The 14526-nt window shown below is 38.5% G+C and overlaps 4 protein-coding genes across 5 annotated transcripts; 3 read left to right on the top strand and 1 right to left on the bottom strand.

Annotated features, from left to right (window-relative positions):
- Window positions 1-1655: 1655 nt before the first annotated feature.
- MED9 (mediator of RNA polymerase II transcription subunit-like protein) lies at window positions 1656-3020 on the top strand. Its single transcript, XM_048103100.2, has 5 exons — window positions 1656-1935; window positions 2038-2100; window positions 2248-2328; window positions 2615-2673; window positions 2775-3020. The coding sequence occupies exons 1-5, from the start codon at window positions 1690-1692 to the stop codon at window positions 2830-2832; spliced, it is 507 nt and encodes a 168-aa protein (XP_047959057.2). The 5' UTR covers window positions 1656-1689; the 3' UTR covers window positions 2833-3020.
- A 788-nt stretch (window positions 3021-3808) lies between these two features.
- Window positions 3809-4914, top strand: LOC125206957 (uncharacterized). The gene is made up of 2 exons (XM_048106170.2): window positions 3809-4560; window positions 4666-4914. Exons 1-2 carry the CDS (start codon window positions 3809-3811, stop codon window positions 4790-4792), a joined length of 879 nt encoding a protein of 292 aa, XP_047962127.2. The 3' UTR covers window positions 4793-4914.
- Window positions 4885-9536, bottom strand: HSP60-3A (heat shock protein 60-3A). Its single transcript, XM_048103095.2, has 18 exons — window positions 9379-9536; window positions 9255-9276; window positions 9028-9159; window positions 8735-8891; window positions 8295-8470; window positions 7961-8056; window positions 7766-7870; window positions 7546-7632; window positions 7306-7395; window positions 7116-7196; window positions 6971-7039; window positions 6804-6881; window positions 6374-6469; window positions 6171-6270; window positions 5963-6066; window positions 5755-5860; window positions 5382-5460; window positions 4885-5303 (listed from the first exon to the last, which is right to left on the bottom strand). Exons 1-18 carry the CDS (start codon window positions 9417-9419, stop codon window positions 5201-5203), a joined length of 1722 nt encoding a protein of 573 aa, XP_047959052.2. The 5' UTR covers window positions 9420-9536; the 3' UTR covers window positions 4885-5200.
- A 951-nt stretch (window positions 9537-10487) lies between these two features.
- LOC125204426 (protein FAR1-RELATED SEQUENCE 4-like) lies at window positions 10488-14029 on the top strand. 2 transcript variants are annotated; one of them, XM_048103089.2, is made up of 5 exons: window positions 10488-10595; window positions 10740-12853; window positions 12934-12990; window positions 13224-13412; window positions 13582-14029. In XM_048103089.2, exons 2-4 carry the CDS (start codon window positions 10817-10819, stop codon window positions 13347-13349), a joined length of 2220 nt encoding a protein of 739 aa, XP_047959046.2. In that variant the 5' UTR covers window positions 10488-10595; window positions 10740-10816; the 3' UTR covers window positions 13350-13412; window positions 13582-14029. The 2 variants fall into 2 exon arrangements, with proteins under 2 accessions (XP_047959046.2, XP_047959045.2); XM_048103088.2 differs by having other exon boundaries at window positions 10488-10624.
- Window positions 14030-14526: the final 497 nt, after the last annotated feature.

The following is a 14526-nucleotide window of genomic DNA, read 5'->3' as shown; positions in this document are numbered from 1 at the left end:
GGTTAAAAATTTGTCACATTTATATGCATTATCATTTCCAATAAACGCTATTAGTTGTAGGTAGGGATGTCAATGTAGCCCGTAATCTGTGAGCTGGTTTGAATAACCCGCCATATTTCTAGGATTAGGGCTGGAAATTTCTAACTGATAAAATTAAAACTCAATTAGCCCGCACCCAATTAACCCGCGACCCGTTAGGGCCAAACCCGAAAACCTGATGGACTAGCCCGAAAACCCGATAAAATTTCTATTATTCTATTTTTCACTCCTAATTTGACACTTCATTGATTAATTTTATAATATAGATAGCTAAAAAAATAACTTTCAATTCTATATATTAAATATACAAATTATATAATGAATTTTTATTAATATAATTATTGATAAATAAATTAAAAACTTTAAATTCACTTTAAAAAAATATTTAATTTCTAAAACATGCATTAAAATTTCACGAAATGTCTCAAATATTAGTATTTGATCATGTTTATGATTGAGTTTGAGCATATATCTCAAATTTATCATGATTAAATATTTTATATTTTATGAATATAACTAATTTCATCATTATTTATTGGATTGATCGCATGTTAATCTTATCGGTAGCAACCCGATGGGCTAGCCCGAAATCCGAGCTTTTAGGGTTAGGGTTGAACTTTTATAACCCGAAAGAATTCACAACCCGATTAGCCCGCAACCCGAGTAGGGCCGGCCCGATTGACATCCCTAGTTGTAAGGTTATTTTCTCCCTATTCCGTCTTTTATTAGTGGGTTATTTTTATTAGAAATTGATCACTCATCCCTTAAAAATCTTTATAAGATGAAGAGTTATCCATACTTATATAGATGAGTTATGATTATCACGAGTTAATATAGGACAAGGTTTAAGATTTTTAACAATTTTTGCGTTTCGAATAGGTTTTTGAATGGTCTTCATCAAGCCACAAAATTAATATGATCCTAAAAAAGGAACTTACTTGCGTGCCAGGCACAATTAATATCATATAAATGTTACTCTCTCCGCCCCTGAAAAGTATAAATTTTTTATTGGATACAAGTTTTATTACATATAATCGATAAATAAAATAAAGAGAAAAAAAATAGTGGAAGTAATGTTAATGGAGAGTGTGGTCCAATTATTAATAGTGTAGTTATATTTTCAAAATTAGAAACTTCATAGAAATATTTCTTAGGAATAGACTAAAACAAAAATAGTTTATACTCCATCCTTCCCGCTTTAGGAGTCCCGGTTGATCAATTTTGGGCGTTCCGCTTTAAGAGTCCCGATTGAGATAAATTAATAAAAAATGTCTACAAAGTGTTAAAAGTGGGTCCCAACATCCACTACAACATTTATTTATTGGACACTCAAATAAAAGTGGGTCCCAACATCCACTACAATATTTATTTATTACACATTCAAATATTTTTTTCTTAAAACATGTGCCCGACTCAACCGGGACTCCAAAAACGGGACGGAGGGAGTACTTTTAAAGACGGATGATTATTATGTTACTCATAAAAGTTTTTATATACTCATCCTTGGGCCTAAATGGGCCTCAAGAACTCAAAGCCCAAATACAGATAGCCCTTTAAGCCTATGAGGAAGGTTACGGCGCCGTTTTGTCTTCGTTTCTTTCAGGAAAAAGCTCATGAACAGAGTAGCAGAAACAGAGAAGAAGAGAAGAGATGGATCATTTTGGGGGAGGAGGGAACTGGGCAATGATCCCCAACATTCAGCCCAACAGTAATCCCGCTACGCCCTCCAATTCCAATCAGGATCATCTGTTCCTTCAGCAACAGCAATTCAATCCACAACAGCAGTTTCACCAGCAATTCAACCAACCTCAGCCGCCGCGCTTCCAACAGCAACAGCAATCGACGCCGCCGCCGCAGCAGCATCAGTCTCTCGCCTCCCATTTTCATCTGCTCCATGTAATTATCGATTTCCTTTTCTCAATTTGTAGTTTTTTTGGGGGGGTATAATATTAGGGTTATATTTGGGGATTTTTCATTTTATTTGAATTAAATCTGTAGCTGGTGGAGAATTTAGCTGAAGTGACTGAAAACGGGACGAGGGATCAGCAAACTGATGCTCTGGTTGGTTGAATTCAGTTTTTTATTGTTCAATTGGATTTGGTTTAGTGTTTTGATTGTGTTAGGAATGTTTAATTGAATACTTATAGAATGAATAGAAATGTAGCATGTTACTGATTTGGGTATTGTTTATTTGTGTTTATTGTGAAGGTTAGTGAGTTGAACAATCAGTTTGAGAAGTGCCAGCAGCTTCTGAACTCCATTGCTGGCACAATCAAAACTAAATCCACTGTAAGTTTTACATTTTTTATTTTGTTTGTTGATACCTTCTGTTCATGTTTTGGGGAAAACAGTATTCTCAAAAATGAATATTGGTCTAAGCTGATGATGATGTGTGTGGATTGAATGCAATTCTTGTGAAGTTGAAAAGTTAAATTTCATGTTTGGTTTTGATTCTTCTAAACAATGGTACTGTCAAAATGGGATGAAAGTTAAGAGTCACTGATTGATGATTCTTAGAGATGAATATTTGAGTAACAATCCGTGCCTCACGAACTTATCTTGTTGGTGGCGACAGACTGTGGGAGAACAAAAGCGCAGACTAGAGGAAACCGACAACCTTCTGGCCGAACGAAGGTTTGTGATAACCTCTCATCCCTCGTCTTATAACAATCTTTCATTGTACAATCAAAGAACGGTTCTTGTTAACTTGCTGAATCTCTCGTCTTTAATTTCAGGGATCTCATTTCAAAGTATAGGAATTCGGTTGAGGAGATCATCAATTCTCAGATATAATTTCTATGTGGGAATGGCCTCATTGTTAATTATGCATTTCTTGACTGGATATTTGATTTTTTCACGTTATTGATGAGTTTCATATATTGAGCACGTAGAAAATTGTAATATGCTATTTTATCTGTAAATTTTTGGTCATTTGTTGGGTTTTTTTCGTGAAGGGAATACATTTTGTTGGTTATACTCCATTATACGAAATACCATTAGCAATCATTTTTATACAACACTGTTTTAAACAAAAAAATAAAATGAATCTAGTGAAATACTATAATCAAATTGGAAACTTTTGCACTACAATGAAAAGAACAAATGTGGAATAAAATTACGATTGTACAAGGTCGCAACCTTCATCAAATGGTCATAACTTCTTAATCCGAGTTCTAATTGAGGCGTACAAGGTACACACGCGAAGTTATTTCAAAGACGAAGATAACGATAGTAAGATAAAAGAATTTGGACATTGTCTTAATAGTAAACGAACAGTTTGAATCAGACCCGAAAACCTGACATGGAAAAATGGCAACCGACTATAAAGTTCGTGATATTACACGAACTTTTTAAAGTTAATGGGAAAAACCGAAATTCATGAAAATTTGGTGACTTTAAAAGCAGTTACCCCTAAAATTAAGAATCTAAGACCAAAAGTAAAGAAATATGGAAATGCTCGATGTTTTATATGTTGTGGCAATAATTCCTCTTCTAAGTTCTAACTTCGTAGAACAATAAATTCATTAATTTCTTTATTTTTATTTTGTGACTACGAAAATGAATTAATCACCAAATTTATTTCACAGCTGTCCCTCTCCTCCTTGAATTTCTCCCCACGCCCCATTCAACTCTTCCCCATTTTCCAAAGAGAAAATATGGGAGAAAAACACCAAAAAGAAAGCCACAATTCAATCAAGAAACATAAAAATCCCCTCCCCCATTTTCCCTCCCCGCCGGAGCCGCATCACCCCCACTCATATAATAAGCCATGCAATCCCCCAACCACATTTTGCACACCACCAAAACTCCCATCAAAAGCAAGACCCTCACGCCTAGACCTTCCAACCCCGCCGCCGCCCCGTCTCAGCCGCGCAGCCACGGCTCGACCACCCAGGCCTGCGCCGCCTGCAAGTACCAGCGCCGCAAGTGCGCCTCCGACTGCATCCTCGCCCCGTACTTCCCCCACGACCGCCAGCCGCAGTTCCTCAACGCGCACCGCCTCTTCGGCGTCAGCAACATCGTCAAGATCGTCGCCGGCCTCAACCAGCCGGAGAAGGACCACGCCATGCGGACCATCATCTTCCAGTCCGACGCCCGCGCCTCCGACCCGGTCGGCGGGTGCTACCGGATCATACGCGACCTCGAGCACCAGATAAGCCTCGCCAAGGCCGAGCTCGAGATCGTCCTCCACCACCTCGCCCTCTGCCGCGCCGCCGCCCAGCAGGAGGGCCCCCCGCCCGAGGACGACGACCAGGGGTGGAGGGAGCCGTACGGGGCGGAGGAGGAGGTCGCGGCCGTCGAGGATTTGAACTCGTGGGGCTGCATGGGCGACGCCCATGCGCACGCGCATGCGGAATCCACGTCGTCCTCGTTTCCTCACGACGATCATCGCCATGCGAGAAAATGCTCTTTGGAGGAGTGCAACGACGATATGATCAGACCCATCTTCGATCGCTTGGTCTGCGACGACGTGAGAGACGACGAGTTCGAACTCGACTCCGATGGGAACATCATACCGAGGTTCGTTTTACACATAACGATAAACTCACACACGTGCGATGCATTGATGAAGTAAAATACGAGATGCATTCTATGATACGAATTCTCAACGTATGACTGCTGCAGAAACATTACGAACTCACCCGAGAAGGCTGCGATCAAGGAAGACGACGAGTGTTTCTCGTACATTCAAGACCACCAAGATCTGAAGGCTGCAGCCACAATCTTCAGCCTCACAAATTGTGATCTATGATGAAACTCCCAAACAACCAGTTATGTAGGTACAGTTAGCATCAAATATGTACAGTACTTTATGTTTCTTTCTCTTCAATTAAAGAAATGAAATTCAGATATAATATGCAGCACCATTTTTTATATCCCAAAAAAATTTTCAATTATATGTTTAAAGTAGTAATTACTGCTGAAAAACACAAAGGGGCTGTTTTTCAAGTTCATCTAACCACAAAGGATGAACATTGACCCCCTAACCCCCACTCTCATCTACCAAAATGTCTCAAAAAAAAGAAGAAATATATAGAGGTGGACAAACACCACAGCAATGAATTGAAGCCATCTTGTAAGAATGACTCCCAGCAGTGTTCGACCTGGGTTGCTTGCATCGCTAAATGAATGCACCGTTTGGTGTTTCTGGCACATCAACTTAGTACATAGCATCCATATTTGGGACGCGGTTTTTAGATGGGTTTTCTGTTCCTTGGGCATCGATAACGGCTGCCTCAGTTGTGGTCAACAGCAACGAGACACTGCGTGGATGTAGGAATGGGTTAGTGAAACAACAAACAACATGAAAGGGGAAAACGAGATGATGAATGATATTTCACCTGGCCGCATCTTGCAAAGCTGTTCTAATAACTTTTACAGGATCTATGATTCCAGCTTTCACCATGTCAACGAACTGACCTGCTCGGGATAAAGAGAGGAATGAAGAGAATGAGTGGGACTTGTAAGATGTAAAAGTGAGAGGCAAATGAAGGTTGCACCATACGATCTGTTTTCTATCATTGAGTTTACATGGTCAATCCCTAACACAAATGAGCTGCAGTTGCAGTGCTACCAGAAGACTGCTACTGTTCAGATCGATTAACCAAAGTAGACCAGTATAAAGCTATATGTTCACATACGCAACCAGACAATAACATGGTGGCAGAGCTCTTCCTTTTAAATTTCAAAGATTAGGAGCCACAGGACACAAACCTTTAGCAGCATCATAGCCAAAATTGGGATCATTCTGTTCCAATAGTTTCCCAATAACTAGTGCCGCATCAGCACCAGCATTTGAGGCAATGGTCAAAGTTGGTGCCTGTTAACCAAAAGATATCACGAAAAAAATTAAATCTTTGTAGTAGTAACAAGGAGTGCATGCAAACAAACAGAGAAAGAGAGAGAGATCATAAGGCTACACCTTAAGAGCATTCTCTATTATTTCGACTCCTCTTTTTTCATCTTCATTCTTGGTCTGCAGATCTTTAAGAATTCTCGTGGCATACAAAATGGCAACACCACCCCCTGCAGAATTGTGAATCATTGGTGTTCAGATGAAAGACTATCTAGCTTTTTCTGGAGACCTGAACATCCGATACCACTTTAAAAACTTATTATAAGAAATTTACCAGGAATGATGCCCTCTTCTACAGCTGCCCTGGTTGCATTCAGAGCATCCGTCACTCTATCTTTCCTTTCTCCAACTTCTGATTCACTAGCTCCTCCAACCTGTGAGAGGAAAATGAGGACTGGAAAAAGAAATCGAATAGACTAGAAGCCTGCATATGCAGCAGCCTCTGGATTATATGGCTGTGAAGTATGAAATGTGTACCTTGAATACTGCAACACCACCAGACAACTTTGACAATCTTTCTTGTGCTTTCTCCTTATCAAACATTGCACTACTCTTGTCAACGACAGTTCTTAACTGTATGATAGAAATGTTGATAGAGTTTCATTAGTGTATGCAGCAGAATGTTGTTATTCTTCAAACCTTAGATAGTCTATTCTAGTGTATGATTCCATTAGGCATTAAGGAAGCAACATGTCATAAGTTTTTCAATTGTTAATAGATCAATAATGCTTGCCTTAGCTAAAATATACAGTCAAGAGGTTCCAGTAATTATATGGTAAAAATGCAGGAAAATTAATAAGGGGCAGTTGAGGTTTCAAACAGGTAAACATGGACCTTCCTACATCATTTGAATAGAAAAAAAATGTAAGTACAGAGTTATCTGAGTTATCAATAACTCGATGAATACCTGCTCGCACCTCTCCTCTATCAACTTCTTGTCTCCACCCCCATGTAGAATTAAAGTGTCATCAAGAGATACTGTGACCTGCTCCAACAAAATAGAACACATCAAATAGAATTCTAACCACCAGAAGTGAACATGCAATCTCCAATTCTTCATGTGACTAAGCCAACCTGTTTAGCAGAACCAAGCATATCAATCTGAATTTTCTCTAGACTCGTTCCTTGTTCTTCACTAATGACCTGCAGCAATAAAATCAAGTAGACATAATAAGCAAATTTAAACAAAAACATTATAGACTGTGACAGCTTGCCTCACCTCCGCTCCAGTTAGAATGGCAAGATCTTCTAAATTTGCTCTTTTGTTATCCCCAAAACCAGGAGCTTTCACAGCACAAACCTAAAATACCCGAGGAATAGAATTTATGACATGAATAATGCAACTAGTCGGCAAAATATGAGAGCTATGTGAAATCTACTCTAGGTTGAGAAATGTGAAGCGAACTTGCCTTTAATCCTGCACGATGTTTGTTGATTATAAGCATAGAAAGTGCCTCACTTTCCACATCTTCTGCAACTATTAGCAAAGGGCGACTTCTCTGTCATAAGAAAAGTCTCATGACGAAATCTTCAATCAGAAAATTTCCTCAATAGAAGTACTATTGTAATTAATATTTATCATTTGTCTTCTTACATCTAAATTCTTTTCATACAGGCAACATAAATTCAACTACATCTGTTTTTATTACCTTTACAGCAAGCTCCAAAACTCTCACAAGTGCAGTCATGTCTGAAATTTTCTTCTCATGAATTAGAATCAAGGGATTTTCAAGCTCCTGTTTACATAAAAAAATGAATTTTGTGGATCATAAAATGACTTAAGCAGCAATTAGCAATAAGAGTAGCAAAAGACAAATTCTTGGTATACAGCTACTGAAGGAGGTTAAACTATTACTTGTCTGTACTTACACATTTCCGGGTCTTTGAGTCCGTAATAAAATAAGGTGATATGTATCCGCGGGCAAGCTTCATCCCCTCTACCACTTCTAATTCATTATCCATGGTATTCCCGTCCTGCAAAACGAAATATATATTACCTCACTATCCATCCAACTACAGAAAGAAATATCTGACGTGAAGAGTAATTGAGTAAAGCATACTGACAGAGACGGTAATAACGCCTTCCTTCCCAACTTTCTCCATAGCCCTAGCTAAGAGCTCACCAATCTCGCGCTCACCATTTGCAGAGATCGTGCCCACCTTAAATTGATTACACCAGTTAGCAAGACTATATAAGAGGAAACATTATTTATACAACGAAGAACCAAAATGAGCATAATCTGATAACTTTTACCAGCATTGCTTGAAATTTGTGAAAAACATGTAAGTTGGAAAGATGTGCATATGCACTGATGACCTATGCACTAGTGCATTTGAGCATTAAAACTAGTTGAGCTTAGCTAGAACATTCCAGTTTTATGTTCATTATGCCAGTCACCTGTGTAATTTCTTCAGGAGTGCTAATCATGATTGCTCTGTTCTTCAAGTCAGTAATAACAGCCTCAACAGCCATGTTTATACCCTTGCGTAAGTCCATCACACTTACACCAGCAGCTACTGATTTGCAGCCTTCTCTGAAAATTGCCTGAGCCAAGACAGTCGCACAAGTAGTACCTGACAATACCAGATTACGAACTCAGCTCTCGAGACATCTACTGTTTAATTAGATGATCAAGATATTTTTAATAAATCACCATAAGGATCATTCACACAGAAAAAAAACGAACATGCCATATATGTTATGTTAGCTAGGATCACAATGCATCATTCAACAAGGGCCTAAGGAGGAAGCAATCAGCATGTGATATTGCAAAGCAACTGAAATCACGCACTAGCTAGTTATCGGAATAACTTAGAAACATGAAGCCAAGAGATTACCATCGCCAGCAACACTATTAGTTGCTTTCGCAACCTGCTTCACAAGATTTGCTCCAAGATTTTTGGCATTATCAGAAAATTCAATGCTTTTGGCTACCGTGACACCATCCTTTGTGACCTTGGGGTTTCCTTTTGTCTCAATAATTACATTGCGACCCTGCACAAGATTCGCAGCGCAATTAGCCACACCGTGTCGTCAATGTTCTATGCAGGATCTTACAAGATCAGCAGAGTAAATTCACATATCAACATGAGTTTCCCCTTTCATTCAATTTAAGCTAAACCATAGTTACCTTCGGCCCCATTGTCACTTTTACAGCATCGGCAAGCTCATTAACTCCGGCAAGCATCGCTGCCCGAGCTCCATCGCCGAAACAAACATCCTTGGCAGCGTAATTTCTGCTATAGATAACCCCACTCCGAACCTTCCCACCCAATCATTCCACCAAAAAAGTTAATACATAAAACAGTAACAAATAATCAATAAAACACTGAAGCCCCAAAAATTATTCACATTTACCAGATTTCTCGAAGCAGATGACCTGTAAACAAAATCGTTGAGCAAGTATCATCACTAAGAGTGAGAACATATTTCAAATTTCCGAAAAAAAAAACAGCGGTAACAATTTCTGCTTGCGTCTGACCTTATTGATGAAGCAACGGCAGCTGCACCGATCCTGTACATGACGATTGTAGCGAAATTCGAAGGAATTTTAGGCCGGAGAGAGAGACGTCTCAGTAAAAATGGCAGCTTGGAGATTTTGGGGTCTAGGGTTTAAGCTTCAATTAATTAGAAAAGGCATAAACCCTCTATATCTTTTTACCTTTCCTTTTTATTTGGCCTAATTATTTTTATATTCGATGATCTTTTCATGAATTTATAATTTATAATTCTTTGCATTTGCATATATGTATCTTTGGAAATAATAAAATTACTCCACAACTATTGACTTAGTTCATCTATTTAAGTATATTATGTACTTGAGGAAATAATATATAATTAATGTGAGTTCATTTTATGAGCCTCACTCTCACTCTCAGTTGACGTGCATCATTCAATTTATATACTCTTAGTTTGATTTTAATATATTAATAAAAATTATTATTGAAATTTTTAATTTTATAAAATTTATAAAATCAAAGCCTGATTTGTCATTTTATTAATTTATTTGAAATTATAGCGAAAATGAATAAATTTAGTTTGACTTTTATAAATTTTATGAAATTAAAAATTTTAATAATAATTTTTATTGTAATAAGTTACAAATTAAATATATAAATCAAAACGAACAGCGTTAAATGCACGTTAAACGAAAGTGGTGCTGATAAACAGAGCTTATATAAAATATGCAGTATACCTCTTAGGTGAGATGAGTTCCCAAATTTAGTACTAATCTAATATGAGTAATGGTATTACTAAAACTAAAATGGGATGCTAGATCATCTCCTCGTCGCATCGATTTTATTTAATTTATCTAATAATTTATATGTAACAAACTAAAGTATTCAATGTAATTTCATTTCAAGTTAACTACACACAAGATCAAAAGTAATTAAAATGGTCACACTCTTTTGGATAGAAAAATTGATGGTGATGTTAAAAAATAAATATGATAAAATTATTAAATTAGCATTTTCAATATGAGGCTCGAAACGAGATAACCGAGAATTTTTGGGTCTGAATTGTAATATAAAAAGTTAAGGACTTATTAATAGCAAATCGCAGAATTTAATTTCTGGAAATTGAAAATCTTCTGACCCTTTTCAATTTACTTTCACCATTTTTTTGCCAAAAAATTTCATCTTTATTTGTATGCCATCAAACGAAGCTCATCCCAGAACCCTCCACCACCTCTGGCAAGTAAGCAAACCATCTTTTGCCAATTTACGGTAACAATTCTTGTTCCAAATTCCGTTAATTTAATTTGGGGATTACCCAATCCTCGAGCTTTAATCGGTTTTCTTTCAATTGGGTATTTACATTTCTGTTAAACTCTATTTGTAGGTGAATTTCATGTTAATTTTTAGCCTTTGGTAGAGAAATTTGATTATTAGCTTTATTTGTTAGTAAAAAATAAGGAAATGGAGGCAAGCAGCAGTAGTGTTATAGTGAATTCCAACTTAGAGCCTAGGGATGATCTTGAATTCGACACACACGAAGCAGCGTACGCGTATTACAAAGAATACGCGAAATCTGTAGGGTTCGGGACAGCTAAATTGAGCAGCCGTCGCTCTAGGGCTTCGAAAGAATTCATCGATGCCAAATTTTCGTGCATTAGGTACGGGAATAAGCAGCAATCGGATGATGCTGTTAACCCGAGGCCTTCTCCGAAGATAGGGTGCAAAGCTAGCTTGCACGTGAAGCGTAGGCCTAATGGGAAGTGGCACGTTCATAGCTTCGTGAAGGAGCATAATCACGAGCTTTTACCGGCTCAATCGCACTTCTTTAGAAGCCATAGGATTGCTGATTCTGTCAATGATGCGAAGGTGAGGAAGAGGAAAGTCCCTGCGACTGTGTTGAAACAGTATGGCGCTTATCAGTTTTTCGACAATGTGATCCGGAATCAGCATGACAGGGGGCGGTTTTTGAGCTTGGAAGAGGGCGGTGCTCAGGTTTTGCTCGAGTTTTGTTCACAAATGCATGAAGAGAATCCGAAATTTTTCTATGCGTTGGACTTCAATGAAGAGCATCGGTTGAGAAATGTGTTTTGGGTTGACGCCAAAGGCGTGGAGGATTTCACTTACTTTGGTGATGTGGTCTCGCTCGACATGACCTATTTCACGAGCAAGTATAGAGTTCCTTTGGTTCTTTTTGTGGGAGTGAACCATCACATCCAGCCCACGTTGCTTGGCTGTGGGTTGATAGCAGATGAGACGTTATATACGTTTATTTGGTTGATGCAATCGTGGTGTTTGGCAATGGGTGGACGAAGCCCTAAAGTGCTACTCACCGACCATAATGAGGCTATCAAAGCTGCTGTAACTCTCGCCTTTCCAGAAACTCGTCATTATTTCCATTTGTGGCACATTCTTGAAAGGTTACCGAGAAGGCTTGAGTTCCGTAACTGCTGGCATGAATCTTTCATGGGGAAACTGAATAAATGTTTGTATAGATCGTGGAACGAAGAAGATTTTGAAAAAAGATGGTGGAAGTTGACTGAAAGATTCAATGTTCAAGAAGATGAATGGTTTCGGTCCTTATACGAAGATCGGAAACTCTGGGTGCCTGCGTTCACAAAAGATGTTTCTTTTGCTGGGTTGTCAGCAGCTTCGAGGTCTGAAAGCTTGAACTCTTTCTTTGATAGATACATCAATGAGGATACTTCTTTGAGAGATTTTATCGGGAAATACGAATTGGTTCTTGCAGACAGATACGAAGAGGAGGCTAAAGCAAATTTCGACGCGTGGCATGAAACGCCAGAGCTGAAGTCACCTTCGCCCTTCGAGAAACAAATGCTGCTTGTTTACAGTCATGAGATATTCCGGAAATTTCAAACGGAGGTTCTCGGAGCAGCAGCTTGCCATTTGAAAAAAGAAAACGAAGATGGTCCAACTGTAGTATATGGAGTGAAAGACTTCGAAAATAATCTCGATTATTTGGTGGAATGGAATGAGCTGAAATCCGATATATACTGTTCTTGTCGTACATTTCAATCTAAAGGATATCTCTGCAGGCATTGTATCGTAGTTCTCCAAATGTCCGGTGTCTTTAGCATACCGTTTAAGTACATACTGCAGCGCTGGACAAATGCTGCCACGAGCAAAATTCCACTGAGTGAAAAATTGGATGAAGTCCAAGCTAAGGTCAGACGTTACAATGACCTTTGTCGACGAGCTATAATACTAGGGGAAGAGGGTTCATTGTCGGATAAGAGTTATAACAATGCAGTTGTTGCAATAAATGAAGCCCTCAAACAATGTACGATTGCAAATCAACCCAACGTTTCTGCACCTCTCGCCATACTAGGTGTTGGAGGGGCGGACCATAACGTCACCGTCACATCTGGACAGCAGGTGCTGCCTACGGCTGAAGTGATTGATACAAGTGAAGGTTCGAAGAGGGCGGGTTTTGGGAAGGAAGCTGCAAGCAATGGCGGGATGACTGGTAAAAAGGGGAAGGTTGGTATCCTATCCATTTGTCTACTACTCTTTTTGCAATGGTCACTTACGAATCTTGTTTTTCTTTATGCACGGATCAGGTGCCGTTGGAGCCTCGAATTACTAATATCGGAACTCATGGCATTTTCCAGCATATGGTACACTTCATCTATTAATCGTGATTTTGTGATTATATTCCTTTTGTTCGTGAAAAAAGAAGCATTCCTCTCTTCTGCTAATGTTCAATACTTTATTGCTCGATTAAGTATATTCGTATCTTCCATCGTTGATCAGGTGTAAGCATGCCTCAAATTTATCATCGTGTTCGTTTCCTGTTCTTGCCTGCTTTCTGACTGATGTTTTAAGGATAAAATTACGATTTTCTGTCCAGGATATGGCCGGTCCCCTGGATTATTCTGCTCTGTACCCAAAATTCCTCACCACGTTATTAAAAGACGACGAGATGTCCAAGAGAGGCGTGGAGATGCTGGGCGAGATGTTGGAGGAACCAAACTGAAGGTGCGGAGGCCATCTAGAAGACATTTGGAAACGAAGTTTTTTCGTGCTCAAATGTGCAGAGGTATTTCATATTTCTTTCAATCGAACTTGCAACAAATCGATTTAGATGAATTTCATAAGCTCGAAGGCATCCATATAATTTACAAAGATAGTTTGTTACATCATAGCATAGGTGCAATTTTTGTGTTTAGAAAAGCTATTTGTTGATAGCTGTGTTCTTCTTTGAACAGTCTCGTAGCTCGCGGATAGCTTCTCCTTTCGTTTCTGATTGAGAGGAATGCCATGTATTGTTCGCTCCAGGACGCCTCTGACCCTATGGATGCTGAGACGACATCCGTTCAGATGCAAATTCCGCGTGCTGCAAAAAATAGAGGGGATGCTACTGCTTCGTCGTGGCTAGACCGAGCCCAGCTTTGAAAACGGGCCATCTGCTGCTAGAAAGGGGCATTTTGGCAATTTCAGAAAGTGGCACGGGCGCTCTGCTTGTTGTCGTTGCATATATGCCTGTAACATATGTGAACGAAGGTGAAGTGTATTACCAACTGAGGCGTGCTTCATTTTTGATTGATTTTGATTAAATGGAACTTGGAATATATCACATCACACACACATGAGAACAAATGTATATAGGTTTATATAATTATATATTTCAGTATAATTAATGTGCATTTACTTATATACATTTGTCTTTTCAATCGTGGAGTCTCTATCCATACTTCTTTATGCATTTCAACTTGGAATAATAGCCACCACTAATTTTATGGAATTATATAAAAAAAGGTAACATATTTTTATTCGATTTGTCATTTTATTCACTCACTTTATAACTATGGCACCTCAAAATCATTCCGGCGACGAAAAGAATTTATAAATGATCAATAATTGCAAAATATGCCATAGCTAAATATTGATACAATTCCAAAGTGATAGAATAATAAAAATATGGTTTTGTATTTATAGAAAAACTAAAGCATATCATCACATGCTTTCCTTAATGTTGCTTAACTCTTAACCAACATGTCCATTTCATATACTATTGATTCCAAATTTCCAATTCCAAGGTCCTATTTAAAAGTGATCCATGAATAATTAAATTACACACGTTAATAAAATACAAAATTGTTATGTAAGGACAAAGGTTGTTTGAAAGTAACAATATCCAACCAATGAAATGA

Source organism: Salvia hispanica, chromosome 6 (genome assembly GCF_029641045.1).
Source record: "Salvia hispanica isolate PSC_SH4W2 chromosome 6, Shi_PSC_v1, whole genome shotgun sequence".
Lineage (NCBI taxonomy): Eukaryota > Viridiplantae > Streptophyta > Magnoliopsida > Lamiales > Lamiaceae > Salvia > Salvia hispanica.
Note: the sequence above shows the minus strand (reverse complement) of the source record. Positions and strands in the feature narration are given on the sequence as shown.

Bases quoted from the DNA above. Each gene is read 5' to 3' on its own strand.
- LOC125206957 (XM_048106170.2), top strand. From the start codon at position 3,809: ATGCAATCCCCCAACCACATTTTGCACACCACCAAAACTCCCATCAAA. The intron at 4,561-4,665 runs GTTCGTTTTACA...TGACTGCTGCAG, and splicing joins GATGGGAACATCATACCGAG to AAACATTACGAACTCACCCG.
- LOC125204426 (XM_048103089.2), top strand. From the start codon at position 10,817: ATGGAGGCAAGCAGCAGTAGTGTTATAGTGAATTCCAACTTAGAGCCT. The intron at 12,854-12,933 runs GTTGGTATCCTA...TGCACGGATCAG, and splicing joins TGACTGGTAAAAAGGGGAAG to GTGCCGTTGGAGCCTCGAAT. The intron at 12,991-13,223 runs GTACACTTCATC...TTTTCTGTCCAG, and splicing joins ATGGCATTTTCCAGCATATG to GATATGGCCGGTCCCCTGGA.
- HSP60-3A (XM_048103095.2), bottom strand. From the start codon at position 9,419: ATGTACAGGATCGGTGCAGCTGCCGTTGCTTCATCAATAAG. The intron at 8,471-8,734 runs GTAATCTCTTGG...TGGTATTGTCAG, and splicing joins TAATAGTGTTGCTGGCGATG to GTACTACTTGTGCGACTGTC. The intron at 5,461-5,754 runs GTTTGTGTCCTG...TATCCCGAGCAG, and splicing joins TGGCTATGATGCTGCTAAAG to GTCAGTTCGTTGACATGGTG.
- MED9 (XM_048103100.2), top strand. From the start codon at position 1,690: ATGGATCATTTTGGGGGAGGAGGGAACTGGGCAATGATCCCCAACATT. The intron at 2,101-2,247 runs GTTGGTTGAATT...TTTATTGTGAAG, and splicing joins ATCAGCAAACTGATGCTCTG to GTTAGTGAGTTGAACAATCA. The intron at 2,674-2,774 runs GTTTGTGATAAC...CTTTAATTTCAG, and splicing joins AACCTTCTGGCCGAACGAAG to GGATCTCATTTCAAAGTATA.